This window comes from Bombus pyrosoma, linkage group LG9 (assembly GCF_014825855.1).
Source record: "Bombus pyrosoma isolate SC7728 linkage group LG9, ASM1482585v1, whole genome shotgun sequence".
Taxonomy (NCBI): domain Eukaryota; kingdom Metazoa; phylum Arthropoda; class Insecta; order Hymenoptera; family Apidae; genus Bombus; species Bombus pyrosoma.
The window spans coordinates 2,329,068-2,349,198 of NC_057778.1; the positions used below are offsets into that span (position 1 = coordinate 2,329,068).

The 20,131-nt window shown below is 32.0% G+C and overlaps 1 protein-coding gene across 3 annotated transcripts in view; it reads left to right on the forward strand.

The window, feature by feature from the left end:
* Positions 1–20,131, forward strand: part of LOC122570828 (muscarinic acetylcholine receptor M4) — a 73,437-nt gene that overhangs the window by 45,874 nt on the left and 7,432 nt on the right. For all 3 annotated transcript variants that reach the window (XM_043733693.1, XM_043733691.1, XM_043733692.1), the window contains 2 exons: positions 19,099–19,298; positions 19,806–20,000. In XM_043733693.1, the coding sequence (XP_043589628.1) occupies positions 19,099–19,298; positions 19,806–20,000 (395 nt within the window). The remainder of the gene's footprint in view (positions 1–19,098; positions 19,299–19,805; positions 20,001–20,131) is intronic.

A 20,131-nucleotide genomic window follows, 5' to 3' on the forward strand; every position in this document is an offset into this window, starting at 1 on the left:
TTTGGAAGAATTTATCTTCTCTATAAAATATTATAAAATCTTTATTCCATAATATTGAGTATAAAAATATATAATATTTAATTCTTTCTCTATTGTCAAAATTCCCACATTCTCCGAAGTGGCCAGGAAATAAATATATTGAAACAAAAATTAATATATAAAATCATTCTTCTTTAAATATAATGACAGTGTAATAAATAATTGATCATAGATATTGTAACTGAAATTTTATTCTCTGATCAAACCTGGATGTTTGCCAAAATATTCCTTACCGCGCGCTATTGACTTTTATAGTAAATCATTTCGGCTCACAAAGGACTGCATTCTGACTGTCAGCAACGTCATTTGTCTCCTCAACTACAGGTTGAGTGTGACATTAGCATAATAGATATAATAGATAGCATAGGTATAATAGGCATAACTTTAGGCAACGAATAACATTCCCTATCCTATTTATATTAGATCTCTTATACATAAAATCTTTAATTATATTATGTACAACAATAAGTACAGACAGATACACAACATTCATGATATACGTATTCCATTAAGAAAACTAACATATTAGGAAGATCAATCATGTCGACTAGTTGGAATCTATGCCTAGAGAAGACTATTCCTAGATCGTTTTCTTCTGATTTTATCCCGATCAAGTTCCAGAAATGCGTGCCTCTTCATGTCGTGTCAACGATGATAAATCAACTTGAATTTCGGTCCTATAGCTGTCAGGGGGATACAATCAAGACATGAAAGCGAATCAATCTTTTCAGGTAAAGCGCTAGATAACTGACGATATTGCCTCGAATGCTTTTTATCGACTATATCTTCACGACCTAAATCATACAATATTGTCTGTAACTACTTTAGTACGTACTTGTTTCAGCGAAATTGCATATTTATCGATTTCATAGAAAATTCAAATTAACGTATTGCGAGTCTAGTTTTTCATTTCAACGTTAAAAGGTTCTAATTTATCGTTGTTTTCCAAGAAATCATTGTAAAATACTTTATTTACTTCATGTTAATGTCTGTTTTGAACATTTTGTTGTACAAAGTTAAACATCTGTTGTCTAATACATCAAGAGTATCATACGTTCCTGATATTTTGTAAGTTGGCTTGTTTTTGTCGCGAACCAGGAAGTTTATGAAGTAATTAAAGCACCTCGGAGATAAGTGTGAAATTACTCTAAACAGATTTGTCTCAAATTGCTCACATAGATAATGAGTGTCTAATTTTACTGGTGAACATTCTGTTACAAAAACTTCATTGCAGGTTTAGGTTTTAATTATCATATTGTTTGTAATATCGAGTAAATAGGAAATAATTTCCTATAATATATATCGAATGTTCAATTGAATATGTATATTGAATCATTAAAGCATGAATTTACAATATGCGAAAGAAAATTATGAATTGGACATTCTGATGAAAGTTCGTAATTTGTGTTATTATATAATGAGTTGATTCAAGGTACGTATTTATATTTTAAAAGCTCTTCAATATTTGTATGGGAGTATATATTATTAAAATGTAAAATTTCTGTTTCTCAGAACGACATAACGACATAAAACGAAATAGAGGGCAACAATGGCTAGATTTACAATAAAAACGTAAAACTCTCTGAGGCTCGGGATTCATTTTTTTTGTCCCTTTTTTGTTTCTTCTCTTTTTTTTATTCTGCATTCTCTATCATTCGTATTGCCCACTTAGCTTCTGTTTATTTTCTGTGAGTTGGAAATCCGAGTACTTAACGGTATGTAACATTAGCTATCTCCTTTTGTAAAAAATATCCGTACAGAAAACTAGATACCTTTCACATTTTCTTCTGTTCCTCCTTGTAATCACATGTAATACAATACCGGCCGTTAGGTGATCGAGAAATAATTGTCGAGTAAATTGAAATTAAAAGTAGCAGTGTAAACTTCCAAGATGTGTAAGCCATAAGTGGACGAATGCTCGGAAATGATTAAAAATTGCCACTGATAGTAATATCACACAATAAAGCTTTAAAAATCAATCATTAATGATTGTTCGCCAATAAAACTGAAATTAGTCTTTTATAATAATTCAGCTTTATGTTCATTTCCATCTGGCAGAATCTCAACATTTCTAGGTATATCCGACGGAACTGTCAAATGGCGACGACACGTTGATGTAAAATGAATAAAGACACCACACCGTCGTCGCGTAATTACTGGAAATTGATACGCATACTCATATGTATGACGTATAGGGGAGCAATGATGTATATACATAGATCATTTCATCTAAGCGATGACAACATAATGTTTCCTATCAGCAATGTCTATACACGTCACTTAATTATGAGCCAGTCTTTGTCTTTTCATGAAACAGAGATGGAGGCAGACGAATAGTGAGAGAAAGAGAGAGAGAGAGAGAGAGAGAGAGAGAGGGAGAGAAGGTTAGGGTGGAGAAATGGCATTAAGCGTAACTTGATTGTTATATATCAAGAGATTCCAGAAACTACTGATTAATATACGATCAGAAACAAAAATAAGCGAATAGGTAGTGGACGAAGGTATCAACAAAGTTCAATGAAACTAGTATTTGCACTATATATACATAAATTTTATTTATTATATATCGCTATAATACGTAGATTATTTAGTAAATAATCGAAATTAATATTTACATCTTTGTATAAACAAGCCGTAACTTTGTTAATAGCTATTTCTACTGTCCAGCCACTTGTTTTTGTCCCTGACTGTATATGTTCAGCTCATAAAATGACCTAAAACTAGAGTCATGAAAAATCTACGTATTTCTCGTTTTTGCAACTTCCTGTACGTAATATGTACACTAATTAAACGAACGTGTAATGAATTTTCACGCTGAACTGTGATCCGTATGTCTAGAATCAGAAATACGTTACTAAATTAAGTATTATCAACTATTAAATCATCAGGAAATTGAATTTCCTTGCTGGCATAAGGATCAGTTGATGTGACGTTAATTATATTTGTATAAAATAGTTGTTTAGAATTGAGTTTACAACTAAATGAACACCGACGCTCAAAGCTTTAGGATTAAAAGAAAGAAAAAAGAGATACTTGGATTTTTTAATGGAAAAAATATGATCGTATGTGTTTAAAATTTTATATTAATTAAATTAGATACGATCCAGAGAATGAAATAAATCAATTGATGTTTAATTCAATAGCGATTGAAGATAAATTATGAAGAACACAATCAGTTTGAGAGTCGAGTTTTGGATTATGACTTCTGCTTTAAAGGGAGGATATAGCAATACAGCTTTTGTTCTATGATAAAACTTCAAATCCACAGATTGGTCCATAAAAAACGTTAAAAACTATTCGCTGGCTTGTTCCTGAGAGACTTCTAAATTTATGGCACATTTATTCATTATCGAATTAAGCCATGGAAGAAAAGCGAGAATCATAAGGCGATAAATATTCATTTCTATTATGACGATATCTTCTACTTACGATGAATAGACGCTAATTTCTTTCAATCAAAAATTGATTAATGTACGAGAAGAAGAATTAGTAATATATAATTCGAAATGCTTTATTATTTCTTCTTCATACTATATATTATAATATTTATACATTATATTATAAAAATTTTCATAATGAAATTAATGAAAGCTTCGATGTAAAATGATATCTATATAATGTACAGTTTTATAATTTAAGATAAACAGTAATTAAATAAGATTTCCTTTCTGCAGATAATAAGATAAGATTTTTAAAGAAATCATATATTACAAGATGCTATGACGAACGAATAGCAGGAAAATTGTGTTTATATAAATTTATTATGAAATAAACGACAAAAATGCGTCTTCATTGCATTTATTCGCTCAGAATTTAGGAATTTTAGTCATGGTGAGTGTTATACGCTTTAGGATCGACTAGATAAATAAAGGACACTATTACCAGAGTAATAGACTAGTGATAAGAACTTTAATACCCTAGTATTAAGAGTCGTGAAAGCTTGTAAAGGGTGGATAACAGGCAAAACAGGAGATTGAAGTACATGCAAAGTACGTAGACAATAAGAAATGTTATGTTTTTAAATGTACCAAGGGTATTTACGTTCAGCCTTGGGCCAATTTTTAACTCGTAAGGATAATTTAAAGTCACGCACATAGTTATCTCATTACTCAGTGTGCTGATCAATTGAAATGGAATTAACTTCAACTTACACACACGAACAAGATTTATACATTTTAACTCATAATCCTTACGACAGAAGGAAAGGGTCAGTAAAGAAAAGAGCTGACAAAAGTTGTGGAATTCACAAAAATAACTAATTTTTTACTCCTAATATTATAGTGGAAATTTATTTGCAAATAAGAAGTATTGTAGTGCATCACAATACATACGTACAAAATTTTTAACTATCGTTACTCTGGAATTTCTAAAATCGTTTTGTTTTTCCTTGTCAATTCCCAGTCTAGTCTCACAATTTATATATCGTTAACTGTTCTTTATTTTCATGTAATAAATATGATTCAAGTCCTAGCAATATCATAGAACTACTTTGATGTAACTGGCTTGATATGTAACCTTAATAATCAATCGAGTGACAAGAAATATAATTTATCTCCACAACGAACCGCCAAATTCTAATCTGTGTAAGATATATAGTTTCATTTCACAATAAATACAAACTCGAGCTCCATAAAATTTATGATATATTGAAATTTTTTTGGGGAATAAAAAATAATCCATAAAATAATATAATGAACAATTATCTATTTACTCATCGTTAACAACTTACGAAAAATCTTCCAACCTCTCAATCAAAAAAAAATCTAACAAAACACACATTCTTCTTCACACACATTCAATAATCTTCAAAAAAAAAGAAGCGGTAAAAATGTTAATTCTCTCGATCGCAGAAATCCATTTTACAATATAATATATACATTTATACATATAATATACATATAATATATGTATAATATACGTAGATATATACATATATGTATATATACATATTCTACATTTAATCCATCGAATTGAACTATTCCATAGTTTGTATTTCTTATAAAAGGAAAGGAGAGTTCTATACATGATGGAGTCAGAAATTAATCGTACGCTAGAGAAGATAGAACATATACCTCTATTTTGAAACATCATTGAACAGTGATCATGCGACACGGATAACTCAACATAGGTTGGCTACTGATGATAACATTGGCGGGTATTTCCTCCCGACTTTCCGCCGAGGGTCTCGTCTCGGTTGTTGGATGATTTCAGTGTCACGCCGTGGGCGATCGTATGCCAGCATAGTTATTAAACGCGTTCGTTCAATTCCCCCGAGCGATCAAGCTTCCCCTCCGTGGAGTTTGCTACATCACTTCCATCAGCATGCCATCGTAACACTGATATTTATGGAACACGCCTGCCCTCCGTCCAAGTGTAAATCCGATTTGATCTCTACCTATATTAAGCTTCCAACAAGCCCTTGAATCGGTATAGAAGAAAACCGGCCTACAATATGGATCGTCAACACCTCTGTTTTTGACAACACGTCTTCCAGAAATTCTCCATGGTACTATGGTTTTGCATTAGTCACGGTGTATCGACGTTTTGATCGATTCTTTCGTGAATTCAGGATGGCTAGAGCAAACGATGGAAGCTTACTTTGAATGAAATTTACGGCTCCTACGTTGGTGAACAAGTCACTGATAGCGATCGTGTAATGAACAAAATTAATTGGCGGTTTTTTATATTTAACACGATGGAATTCTCTTGTACATTACCGAAGCTATAGTTCTGATACTTTAAAATTGACGAACGAATTTAAAGTTAGCAAATTTGAACGAAGTGTATTTATTAAAATTATTAGATGTGGATAGGAAGGAATCGATTGTTACTAGATGTACGGTTAAAATAATGAAAATATACAAGCAAGTCACTGCGATGTTTCGTATGATTTATACGAATTTGAAGAGTCAAAGTTTCAATTAAATTTATTTCCAGCTTGTGTTTTTCATTACAACGGGACAAAACATGAGAAGTAGATACAATAATTAAAAACGTGAGAAATGTAAATTTATATTATAAATTACTGTTACATATCAAGATTTGTAGCCGGGATCGCGGTGATACCTTAGAATTTGTAATATAACGAAACTATTTGTTGCATAGTGGTAACAGTGGAAAGTTTCTTACTAAACCCAAAGGAACCTGGAAAGAAGTTGCCGAATTCTTGACAAGTGATGAACGCAGCCTTAGTGCCAATCCTTCTAACCGCAGCTACGTCCAATCTCGGCAAAATTTCTGCTAACTTCGACTTTCATCTCTAGACTTCTGCACGCCGAATTTCATTTGCACAGAGAATGGAACTAAAATCAACACAAAACAAGGGCAAAGTCGAAAGGAAATTAAACGGAAGATGTAGCTTCGTAAATTGCTAAAAACTTGACTCACTATTCATTCTTAATATACACATTTCTTGCTAATGGATATTAAAGTTAAAGTATTCGACAAACACTTGAAGAGGATTATTTTCGCTATTTAATTATTTTTTAGATAAAGCGGCGAAAAGTAATATAGGAAAGATCGTAATTGTTCGAATATTATTAAATTTTTTTCTATTATTCCGAAATAAATGTACATACATATAACAATACGTGCATTTCTGAAGATATTTTCGTGCTATGTCTATTTGTATTTTATTTCACTGTGTAGTATTCTGTATAATTTTTTTTCTGTGTAACATTAAACATTAATGGAAAGCGAAATTTTTCTACGTTTTACTTCAATTTTAGCAACATTTCTGCGAATTACATGATGTTGAAATAAGAAATTACCAATTCAAGGCACGAATATACATGGTATATATGTATATATACAACATATTCCCCTACATATTGTAGTTTCTACTCATCCTCACTCGCTCTCATTTTCTTTTATTTTTGCCGTTGGCAAGCTACGACCAAGCCGGTAAAATTCAACTGATGATGAAAATGGTAGAGTTTTCAAATATAAACAGCAGCAGTCTCTAAGAGCATATTTTGTCAGTAAATAATTCGATATAAATCCCCGTGCTAAGAATCTCCGGAAATGTGTACATACCCGTTAAATGATCAGATTTCTAAATCAAACTCAAAGACTGGAGAAGAGATCTGAATCCTTTGATTATGACGTTTTAATCCTCTTAAGTTACAGTATAAATCTTATAAAGGTAAAACATCTAATACTTCTCGCCCTCAGGATTTCTATGATGTAATCAACCAGTAAATCTAGCTCAATTCCATGGTGTATTGATACTTTTTAAAATGTAGGATTTCGTTTCGAAGAGATAAAGATAAATAAAGATAAATTGGGTTATATCGTAATTTCCTTTCTGTATTTTTTATTTATAAAAATAATACGAAGAATGATTTTCCACATTATCAGTATCACTGTAATAGTGCCAATAAATTACCAAAATTAGATGAAGACGGCAGGATTGAAATAACATATTTATGATTATAAAATATAAAAAAAGATCGAGTTTCGATTAAACCTATTCATGAACGAAATGTTTTGTGTACTGGTTTTATCCATCTGGGCTTGCATGAGATATCTCCTAATTCGAAGTTGTTTATTTGACGCTTTGGAGTGTCCTAATATCAATTCTCAGTACTATATGTAGTCCTTGTTTAATGAAGTGTACTAAAATCGATTACGGGGCAATATACATACGTATACAGAGGCCTAATACTATTTTAGATCATAATAGATATCCATGTAGACGTTGATGTAGAGAGATGTAGATAGTTACAAAGGTACGTTATATTGATCAAAATTTACATAGCTATAGGTTTATGCATACAATTAGGAAATTATGCATGCAATATTTTATGCATCCTTTTGACATTACGGTATTTCATTTTATTGTAATATTCGTTTAAGTAAAAATTAAAGTATTGTTTAAATAGAAAAATCGTCGTCTGATTTATAGAACAGATATTTTACCCCGGAGGAAATTTTTACTATTAAGGAGAGAAATCAAGCGAAAAACGATCACCCTGTTTAAGATCGTGCCGTTTTCCTGTACAAATGCCTACCACTTAACAAAACGTTCTGTAATAAATAAGATGAACGAGCAATGTAAAGAAACAAAATATCCTTGTCACTGTTGCAATCTAGTGCCACTATGTTCTAAAATACTTGATGGAAAAGCAGAATGAAATGAAAAATGTATTATATTTATCTTATTAATCATACACAGTCGCGTAGATTCAACATCAAAGAAACTTTAAATGAAATGTTAAAAATATTTCCTCTCATAAGAGAATAATTTGATATTCTATAACAAAATCTAATTTCCTGTAGCGTACTCCTCCCTTCATATTATCAGTACAATAATTATAATACATCCATAACATCAGTATAATTGATGTAAAGATAAAAACCAATTAAAAAATATATCTTCATAGAAAGAAAAATTATTTATAAAATGAAAGGAAGGTATCGAGTGTGAATTTCCTGAAAAGGATGAAAAAATGAAACCAAAAAGGAGATGCACATACCAATATTGCATTCGATAATATAATATCGTCGATAGTAAAATTCCTTAACGCAAATATCTATCCATTGACTAAAATGAGAAAATGTGATTTGATTCATGCACGACATAAGTTTCTACGCCTACTGATCCGAACTTCCCGGAAAGACTTTTTTGCGATAACGGCCTATTTCTCTGAAGGGGTGTATCGCGGAATTTAAGGAAACGATGTCACGGGAAGCTGTGTACCACCGAAGAAGAAACAGCGGAGCTGATATCACCCCTGCAGCTATGGGTTATGTATTTCGTGCATGGCGAGACAGGGAAGAAGCACCTTTTCAAAGACTGCATCCAGTTGCGAAAGAGGAAAATAAAAATAAGGTTTCCCTTGAGGGGGTCGCGAGGAAGTATCGTGAAATGGGGATGGTGTGATGCAACAATTCGTCGTGGTTTTCCCAAGTCCTTTGGTAAATCACTCCCATCTCGCTGAACTGGTACACTGTCTTGTCACACTACTCGGATATATTGAATCATAATATTATGAGTCATAATATAATGGAGCTGATTATTTAATAGATAAGTAAATCCTTACTTGTTGATAAATACACATATACGAAAAAGTTTTAAGTCTTTTTAAGTTAAAAAATAGTAAATAATTTACACTTTAATGGAACATAAATGTGATACTTTTTGCAGATTTGAATTTAAGATTTAACGAATTGTATCTTTGCCTAAATAGAGGAAATATAGTTAAGAGAGGATCAATTTCTGTCGAGCGTTATCTTATATCTTGTCCGAGATATTACTAGATTTTTTATGGCTTAACAGCACGATGCACACCTCGATTTTCCAACAACAATCGATCTTCCATAACCACTTGAGGAGACCGTAAATTGAACCTTCGACATTGAGAACGTCTCGAATCCTATAAATCTCATAAATTTTTAGATCATTTCATTTCTGTAGATGTGAAAATGCAAGTGACCTCGATATTTTATTGAAAGAGAAGTTTTTTGAGAATTCTTTATATTTTAGTCTTTTGTTGGCTAAGTAAAAGGTTAAAAAATCCCAACAATTGTTAGTTATATTGTAACAATATAAAATCAATTTTATATTGAACTGCGTCTATAAAAGTAGAAATTTTAAAAACGTCGAACGTATGTAATGTTTCTGATTAACAATTCGGAACGTTTGAGCTACGATTATCGTACTGTTCGTAGTCTTTGTTCCCTCCTAATATACAGAAGATATACAAATTTTAAAACATTTTTTATAACAATGGCGAGCCATCTGCTAATATTCTGGGATTCGTTCGTATTCATCAACCCCTACAGTTTAAGCTCGGTTTCATGCAAATAATACTCGTGTAGGCCGTCATCTCTTCTAGTAATCCTAGTTTGTTCTAGTTTTTCAGTACCACTGGTGAGTAGCAACAATTAACGTTGAAGATACTGAAGAATATAGATATTGTAAAATCATTTTCAAATCATCTTTAAAGAGTTATGTAGAAATGAAGAAGTAATCTAATTAAAACGATGAAAAATATCTTAGTATCGTAATAGTGATTATAATTTTTAAAGGGTTAAATATTAAAAACAAGATGTATTAAATCATAAAAATTTAATCTCAATTAATTTCCGACTTTTTTACATATATCCCATTGTTTCTTCTACCATTAGTTTTTCGGATTATTACTTCTTCCTCTTAAATTAAATGCGTTTAATACGAAATTATTCATTGTCATTTCATTTTCAATTAACTAAGCGTCGATCACCACCATTCATTTTACGATCAAGATCGAGTAATGTGAGAATCATTCTTGAATCAAATCAAAACAATGAACGAAGAGTTTAATTAGTCAACAACTATTTCAGAATTAAAATCACAAGCAATCACGGTATTATCAATTTCTAATCAGTTCCTTTTCGAGATACTTTATATACTATGTATAGATGTTAACTCAGTGGTATGCACAAGAGATCCTCTTACGCGGCTTTGTTCTCGTTCGTGGTTTGTTGGTCGAGACAGAAGAATAGACTAATATCCATATGTTTCTCGTATGTACACATAATGTATCGTGAACCATATAATTCCCATATTATGGTAATAAGAAACAAATTACGAATGTATGTTCAATTTTTAAAGTTTATTTAGTTGAACAACGTGTGATCGTGACTGGAGGGACATCAAAACCTGTAAAACCATGCGAAAGTGTTTCACGTATTCTCAGAGCGGAACCAACAAATTCCAATGTCGATCCATTTCTGAAATGACTCATTTTAGGACAAGTTACACTTTATCAAAAGAATTGAAGGGAAAATGTCCAAATTTTTAGCGAATAAAAAATTACGATAAAGGATCGTGACATAAAGAACAGCGGTCAAACCATGCGAAAGTGTTCCACGAGCTCTCAGGGTGGAATCAGTAAATTCTGACAATGCCGCTTCATTTTGATCGCTGTAAGGCGTGTCATCCATTGCGACTCGATACAATGCCGATAGCAACCGTTGTTTTGGTTCATTGCTGGACGAATCGAAACTGCGAGTAGCATTCACATTATGTTGGAACGATGCCTGTCTACTTCGGTACTTGTTGCAGTTCCTCTCGACGTTTGAAATTCCTCTGGCTGCCCTCCCTTTCCCGCAATTTTTTTTTCCTCCTCGTTCGTTTCAACTCTTTCCCGCTCACCCCATCTTCGTATTGGTTCGCCTTGCTCGCTCATCCTTTCCTCTCTCTCTATTCGTATGATCATGCCATTCCACGGCGATGATCCTCTGCTTAACAGGGCTTACGTAGCAGCTACCCTTCACCGTCCTCTTGGCACACATATATACAAGGGTAGATCTAACATACGGGCAAAGCAGCGTCGATTACTGTCCATGTATTTGGGCCGCCTGTTTACATAAATAAAACTTTCGATGAACTTCATTCACCTTCAGACATTTCTCTCTTCTTTTTTTTCTTTTTTTCTTTTTAATTCAATTAAATGGAAATGTATGCGAATTATATTTTGCAGAGTTCTCGAAGAGGAAAAGGTCAAGGAACAGGTATGAAGAAGCGAGGCACTTGAAGTGAATGAAATTTAACTAGAACTCTCTTTTAAATATGGTGGATCGCGTTATAAGTTCTTGAAATTTCGATAGGTTGTGCATTCATTCCACACGAGATGCTTCGCTTTAAAGGGATGAAAAGCTGCTTTCTATAAGTGAATCGAATGGCAGATAACTGAGATGAAAGTTATCTGGTTTGCGGAATAAGGTTTTATGATATGAAAGTGAAAATTTGATGCTTCTTTATGCCGTGAAAGGAAATGAGTTTGACAATAGAATTATTGTTTAAGAATAATTAGAGCTTTCTAAGTGTTTGTTTTAGAGAGTATAAAATAAACAAAAAATGAATATACAATGAGGAATGGGGAGATGTTTCTCGAAACAAATGTATGCAACGAAGTTCAAGAATAAACAAAAGATGATATAAAGTATATAGAGATGTTAAAATATAATAGCGTATCTATATACATAGGTATATTGTACATTTAAGTTACTATAAGAAGTATCACTCTTACAAAAGTTAAAAAATCTCGATATAAGTATTTATTTTAACATTTAATTGAATACTTTAATTATTAGTGAAAAGTTTAATTAAATGGAATAATGAAAAATTATTATTTCTAAAAAGTTATAATTGTGTTAATTTCGTAAACTCATTCTCATGCCCAAAAGCATCTACTATATAGATCATTCCACAATTCCGTGAATATCATTAAACTAAACCTTTGCAAATTAAATAATATCTGACAGAATACGTGGAATACACGAACGAATGGAATGATTCAGGCTAAAGCACTTTTGACAAAAACGAATCAAGTTAATTAAAATATTTCAACGAAAGGCATCAGCGTACTTATAACCGAGAACATTCGGTGTGCACACGCTTCTTTTGTCAAAAAAAGATTTTTCATATGCTCAAAGTCATTTCTCACATCCTACTCTCTATTTAGCTTCTCTCAAGCTTCCTCTCGTTGAATTCTCCTTTCATCCGAAGGTATTCAAGAGGAACTGAATATCCGCCACCTGAGTATCGTTCATTCGGTAAAGAGACTCTTGCGTAAATCCCTCAACGCAGAAATGTATACTCTATCATTCAGTTGAACTATTCAACTGTCCTCGAAGAAAATACCTATAGTCAGTTTAAAAAGTATTTACGCAACGAATAATTTCGGAAGAAACTTCGTACAGCTTATAATTCGTACATATTACTATGAATGTTTAAGATAATGAAAATATATGAAAAACTCAAATATTTTGCACAATTTACGGAAACATTTAAGAGAATTCCATAATTGATAGAAATAACCACGAAGAAGTGCTTTTTGACAAGTGTTGTCTTTAAATGTGTGATGTAGTCAAAAGACAGTTGACTCTGTCCCTGAAAGTCCTTAAGACTGCAGTACGTATACTCGTCGTACGAAGTAAGTTGACATCGCATGAAAACACGCGTCTTCTTGCGCAAGAGTAATACAATTTAAAAGAGTGGTAGAAAATGATAAATGGAACCGTTAATGGATCACAATATAAAATGCAACAAATACTTAACTGTTCTAAATCACAAAATACTGGAATAAATCATTTCAGAAACGGGAACATTCGCCAAATTCATTTAAACACTCGCCATTCTTCATTCTTATTCGCCAAAAAGAAATTCAATATTGACAAATATAAAGTGCAAAATTATTGAAAAATTCAGTGCCAATACAAGTTTGAATATTTCAACCACTATTTTAGAAGTCATTTACGAAAAAATAGCTATTATGACAAAATAACACGTAGAGGAAGTTTCATAAATTAATGAAATGAGAAGGAAAGGGAAGAATTTGCAATAAAATAAAAAAGAATGTACGCGAAGGAGTAGAATAGTGTCATTTTTACGAGAGTAAATTTATCATCTTTAGCTGAAATGGACACCATACAGGGGTAGAAGAAGCAAGAGTACAAGATTTTTAATGTATGGCCTACGATAAAGTATAATGGTGCTTTTATACGTGTCCTGCCATTGTATGAATGTTGCTGGGCATTAGATGTTATGTACGAGATAATGGTCCACCATATACGTATCTGTAAATATTTTAACATTCGTTTCCTCGTTAGTCCCGAAAAAATGGGAATTTTAAAATATAATTTTGTTTTTCTCCAAGGGAATAACATCGAGTACACTATACCCCGAGTCTCTTACTACATTCTTAATATAAATGGGGATATTGTATAATACAGTCATTCTAAATCAAATTTATTAAACAGTTGTGGTATTATTTAAAATAGAAGCAGAAATAGTAAGACATAATATATCACTCAAAAAAATTTTGTTAAATGATGGACGATAGAATTTATAAGAAGAATATAATTATTATCACGAATAATAGTGGCTTTTCGCTATTCTAATATCCCACATGAAGTTTTTTTAAAATCTCTTACCCACAACGGAGCTCTTGGGAAACCTATTTATCTTTACCTACCTTTATGGAGCACATTTGCGTTTTCGTTACAGACGCTTTCGGAAACCAAGACTACTGCAGACTTTAACTAAGTGTACTTGAAAATTTTTTCTCAGACCTACAATCTAGGTCACCTGTGCAATTTCACGACATCTTAATTACGAATCGCCTGTAATTAATAAAGAATGAGAAAACAATTATCTAATGCGACGAGAGTTTAACAGATAGTTTTCTCTTAAGCAATTAATTTGATGATTGTTTACCAGCAATGAACTAGCTAACTACTAGGTAATGAGCATTGTATCGTGTAAGGTATCTTTACGAAACATGGGACGCTCTTGAATAAAATTTCAAGTCTTCGTCAGGAAGATAATAATTTTTCATTCCGTTGAAATTTTTCTATTGCGATTATTGATGATTTTTCGAATAGTTACCAAGCGTTGCGAAGAATATCGAAATAAAGAGGATTGAAAAGTTGCGAGTGCTCCCTGACAAGGGTGTCTCTGGCTGTTCGACTCACGGTTGAATGACCTTGATGAGCGGGCATTACAACTCATTAGACAAAACGGATACTTTACCCTTGTTTCGATGCACGAGTTGCGGCAACCCATCGAGCACCCTTTCCTCTTCTAAAGTATCCTGCAAGCGCCCTCTTACCCCGAGCCACCCTTCTCAACATTCGGCTCTTACCAATACTCCCGTGCTCCCTCTTCGAACTCGTTTAAATACTCTCTCTTGTGTCTTTACAGTTACAATATCTTTAATCTTCGTCATTTTAAATCGTGAACTAATTTTCTTGATTAACTTTCGATCTATCATTAAAAAAAAAGAAACATATATTCACTAGAAAGCTTATATTTTAAGTTAACAACAAATAGGAAGTATTAGATTGATGAATAAATTTCTGTTATCAGATTCTGCTTATATGTATACCTACAATTTTATTCTGGAATTTTGCCAAATTGTCGGTGTGTTTTAACTATCGATATATAAAATATATAAAAAGGTAGTGTAATATTACTGGATAAATTGGATAACTTATATTTTGGGGGAGTATTAATCGCGGCAAAATTTTTTAACAGAAAAAGCGTTCAATATTCTGAATCAGACTGTTCTGTTACTCTTTTTTATTAATACACTTTCCCATTTGATCTCTTGTCTCTAAATATTCTTCCCTCATGCAGTTGATATTTTTGGATATCTAGTATTAAAATATTAATATTAGTATTTAATCTTACGAGTTATGTTTATAATATGAATTTTGAGACATGTTTGTGGTGAAATAACAATTAATGTGGCACGGGTATTGAGTATTGATCTAATATGTTTAGGCCCTGATATATGTACTGTACTGGTACGAAGATTTGTTCTTTGTCGGTATGATGTTAGCTCGAAGTTATAGTTAATTACAGGTAGTTGGCTCCTCTTTACGAATCATTTCACTTGCCAGAGCTGTAAAAAAGAAATGCCGCCATAACGAGGACAAGTATTTACGAATGATTTCACGGTGGTGCAACTTGAAGAGAAAGCCTGCTATAACGAGGACAAGTATTTACCCTCGAGAACATTGAAACAATGGATCTCATCTCTCTCATCTTTTATTCGCGTGGCTTCATTGTCTGCGTTCGCAGAAACTTGTTCTAATAATCTTAGAACGATCTTATTGATTTGCAAATCTGATTCGAAACCGAAGACGTTCGAGTTAATTGTATTCATGTAAACCCTTCCATTAACTTCTGACTGGAAGGAAGCGTAAAATTTGAAGCCTTGCTTCTATCAATATTTTTACAATTCCAAAAATTTAATTAATCATTAAATTATACTGAATGTAACGAAGTAGAACGTTGATAAGATCTGGTACGAATTGGGATTGTTGACTCGCAAAATACGATAAGCCATTTTTCAGGTAAAATAAACTATTTAATTGTCTGAAATTTCAGAAAAACTATTTTAACTATTCAGGGAAAGAACGATAATCAAGAATTATTATCAGGATCGTTTCTGGCGAAAATTAGAGCAGTAAAAAGAATTCTTTGAAACGTGTTTGCTTGAGTATATTACTCTTAATCTATGGTTTTCTCATTTTAAAAATATTATATACACTAGACCGTCTTACTGAATATGCATTCTTAAAAGGAACTTCCATGTAAAATTATATCTTATCTGATTAAAAAGAATTCTAATTATAATAGAACAAAAGTTTAATATTCATAAAATTGATGTAGAATTTATTAAAATTTAATAGATGAAGGAATAAGAAAATTTCACGTAAAATTTCTTCATACCTGTTTTTTAAGCAACGCATCCTTTTCAGTTTTACAAAAAATTACCCGCTTCTATGAAGTGCGAGTTTATGGCTCATATACCTCATTACCATTTTCATGAAATTTAAATACCGTATTATACTCATATTTACAATCACATGAACTTAAAATATTTTCGTATTTTAGTATTTCTTTCATGAAACTTTCTCCTCGTATACATTGCTGCTCTTCTTCTTAAAGAAGGTAATTCAAATAAAAAGTTATATATGATAGAAGCTTTCTTTTTTATCGAAAAGTGTGCAGTACATCTCAGGAACTACAGGATGCAAAACGATAATATGAAATATAAAAATAGCAATTAACTGAATATTTACAAACTTATAAAACATCTTTTTTTTTAAACTACAACATCAATGCTAGTAACAATAATAGAAATAATTATGGTATTACAAATACACTACCAGTTATAAGAATTAACACATCAACTATGATACTCAGTATAATAAACGCTTTTAGCTGCACTTATATTCTAATTGCCTTATTACAAACTTCTTATAGCATTAAGTCCTATTTTATAATATGAAGTACTAAGAAAAGTAGGAATTTTCTAGTTTCCCAGTAAATGTAAAATAACTGATATTTACCGCAGGCAGCGTGTATATAAGCTATTTACAGTGGATTCTAAATTACAAGTATATCACTTAACCCACATTTTAATTTTAATTTTGGATGGTTTTAATTTTATTAAAAAAAAACCTGTATAAAACTGTATGAAAAAGCAGTGAATATTTTGTAAGCTAAACTCATGAATGAACGACATTAATCAGATCTTTCATAAACGTGAAGCTGGAAAATATAAGAGGCAGAGGTATGCTTAACCCGGAACAGTTACGATCGACTGGCTAAATTATTTAAAAACGAGTCACCCTCTTTAAGGCGCAGCCCATCGTTTCTTGCCTAGCGGCGACAGGGACCTGCGAGAGAGGAATGGATGTGGTTCCATTCATGCTTATTTCAAGCTCATTGTGTGCCCGGTGTATTCAGCCTTTGACTTGCTTCTCGTGTTGCCACTGCAGCAATGTTTCATAGAGAGCAAGAGGCATGTGCATGTCACTAGCTAAAATCAGGAAATATCGCTGTCACATTTTCTTCGATGCTAACGAACATTACTAAAGAAGTAACGCCCTTACGATTCTATGATACCTCCTAATGCCTTTTGTAGCAAATCGTGACACACTACGATTTTGCCAATACATTACTGAATCACCAACTTATATCTAGAACAGATATTGTTAATATTCTGTTTGAAAATGAACACAGAATAATAGTTTTGGAATAATAATTTTCTTCAAGATAAGGAAGTAAACTTTGAGATGATCGATATTGTATATGTTATTAACGGCTGCTGTTAACGCTAGAATTTACCAGATCGATCAAAATTGATCAAATAATCTTAACAATTTCTCGTGGAAATTTCATAAACTCGCGACTATACATTTTTAAGTTTGAATGATCTTTTTGTCAAATATGGGGATGAAAGTTTGTCCTGTCTCTTGCGCCGTGTATTTCTTTCCTATACTTTCCAGTTTGATTTCTTTGGTACAAGTTCCATACTGCTGTCGATAGTTCTAATATTAATTACATTTTTTTAACGTTCTTACTGTGTGATTGATAAATCAGGTGAAGGGACTGAGTCTGGTTTATATTTATGCTTGCAATGGAAATTGAAATAACATATTTTAAAGGTTTATGTCGGTTGTGTATATGCTGAAAATTTCAACAAAATCGATTGATGCAGAAGCGGCAGGCGTCGAAGGATGAAGATCATAAAAAGGTCTTTGCATCTATTCACAGTTTTCACGATTTTCACCATTTATCACCGTTTGTCGCTCATAGCAGTACGTATATATGTAACTGGCTTAAATTCTCAAAATGTTTGTTTAAATTATCATTATAGGCCTAGAAAAAGATCGTAGAAAACTTTTACTTTTACTTCTTTCTTCGCGATTTCGACCAATTGCAATTTTTCCCAAATTTCTTTTACAGGTCATCTAGCAAACTAATTCTTCCAACTTCTAAAAAAAAAAAAAAAAGATAAAAACAATAAAAAAATTTGAAGACGTTTGGTTTAATTTTAAAAAGGTTATTCTATTTTAAGGAGTGTTCGAATATTAACAGAAGTAACTGTGTATCAGAAGCGAAAATTTGAAAAGGTTCAGTACAGTATAAAGGATGAAATCTTAGCATATAGCGTATTTTATATAAAATAATAAATAAATTAAATAAATTGTCTTTGTATGATGTCATCATCGTTATATTCTGATTAACAAAAGCTATATAGATAAGTAAAGTATATACTACCTATGTGAAGAATTAAGGAAACGAAGTCAGCTTATCTTCAAACGATGCGATATGAAGTCAAGCTAATTCAGAGTATAAAGTTTCATATAACGTCTCCAGAAGACTCCAAGAATCAACAAGAGGAAATTGAAGCAATTAAATAACTTCCGCTAATGCGCATGTTCCAACATATACAGTCTATCATACTAAAACTTTCAGCAACATCTAAAATAACTATGAGCATCCAATGTCTAAATAATTTCTGCCTTACTTTGATCTACCCCGAAATTAAATTCTTCAAGCTAAAATGCTACTTTGTAGTGCAACAGTGAATAAGTTAAAAATAAATAAAATCAATAAAAACAATAAATGTAGTTTTTGAAATAGAAAATAGCAATTAGTATAACTGCGTTTTTAAAAATAAAGATTTTTGATGAAAATATCCTTAACGTGTTTTCCTTCGGTGTTTTGTCTAAGTACAAATACTCTAACATTTGTAATACAATTTTTAGGAAACGGGAGAGGCAACGGGAACGTCTTTGTCGCATGTACAATCAGATTTTGACGGAATGCTCGCAGCTAAATGGAAGCTGGCCTGACCCGGATGATCCGCGCTGGAACAGCGGGGAATATGTAGAACTTCTGTCAGACTGGTTTCCGTCAAATATTACCAACGGAACGATAACAGGAAATGCAACAACCTTATCAACTGGTAACACACAATTAAATTTTTCTCGATGCCATTATTCATACTTAGTGAGCCACATTTACTCAAAATTGCTTTTTATCATTAAGACGTGGTCATGAATAATTTTAGCAAACAATCCTAATGATATATATCTAATTATTTAATTAATATATTATAGTATATTAGAGTGTATTATATATCTATTATTCGTTATAGCATATTACACACTAACTACTACTAGCATGTTACTTAAATAGGTTAGTTGTAAGTCATGAAATTTTTTAACTTGAAAACAATTCTCTACTATGTTTGGTGCTTACGCTTTATATATATATATATATATACATGTTATTTCAAAATCAACTTTGGTAAAAAATTAATTAATGATGATTCCAAATTAATGAATAAAATAGTGACAAGATTAAAACATAACAGCATGCAGGGACCCAATATTAATACTTTTTTTTATTTATAATTGAACAGAAATGAGAAGCGCTTTTTTACTGAAAAGACATTCTATATATTAAACAGCGGAGCCTTTTGCGCCTGTTCTACCGCCCTTCGAACTCTGGCAGACGATACTGATTGCTTTCTCCCTCGCATTATGCATACTGTTAACTGTCGGCGGTAACATTCTCGTCCTTCTGGCATTTATCGTAGATAGGACCATCAGACAACCGAGCAACTACTTCATTGCCTCATTAGCAGCCACTGATATGCTTATTGGTAAGTTTTCCTGCTTTTTATATTTTTTTGTCCTACAACTATAGGTAAATTATCCTTATTTTTGTAAATGATATTGCTTTGAAAAGATAACAAAATATAATTACACTTTATTTATTAAAAGCGTTGGTCAT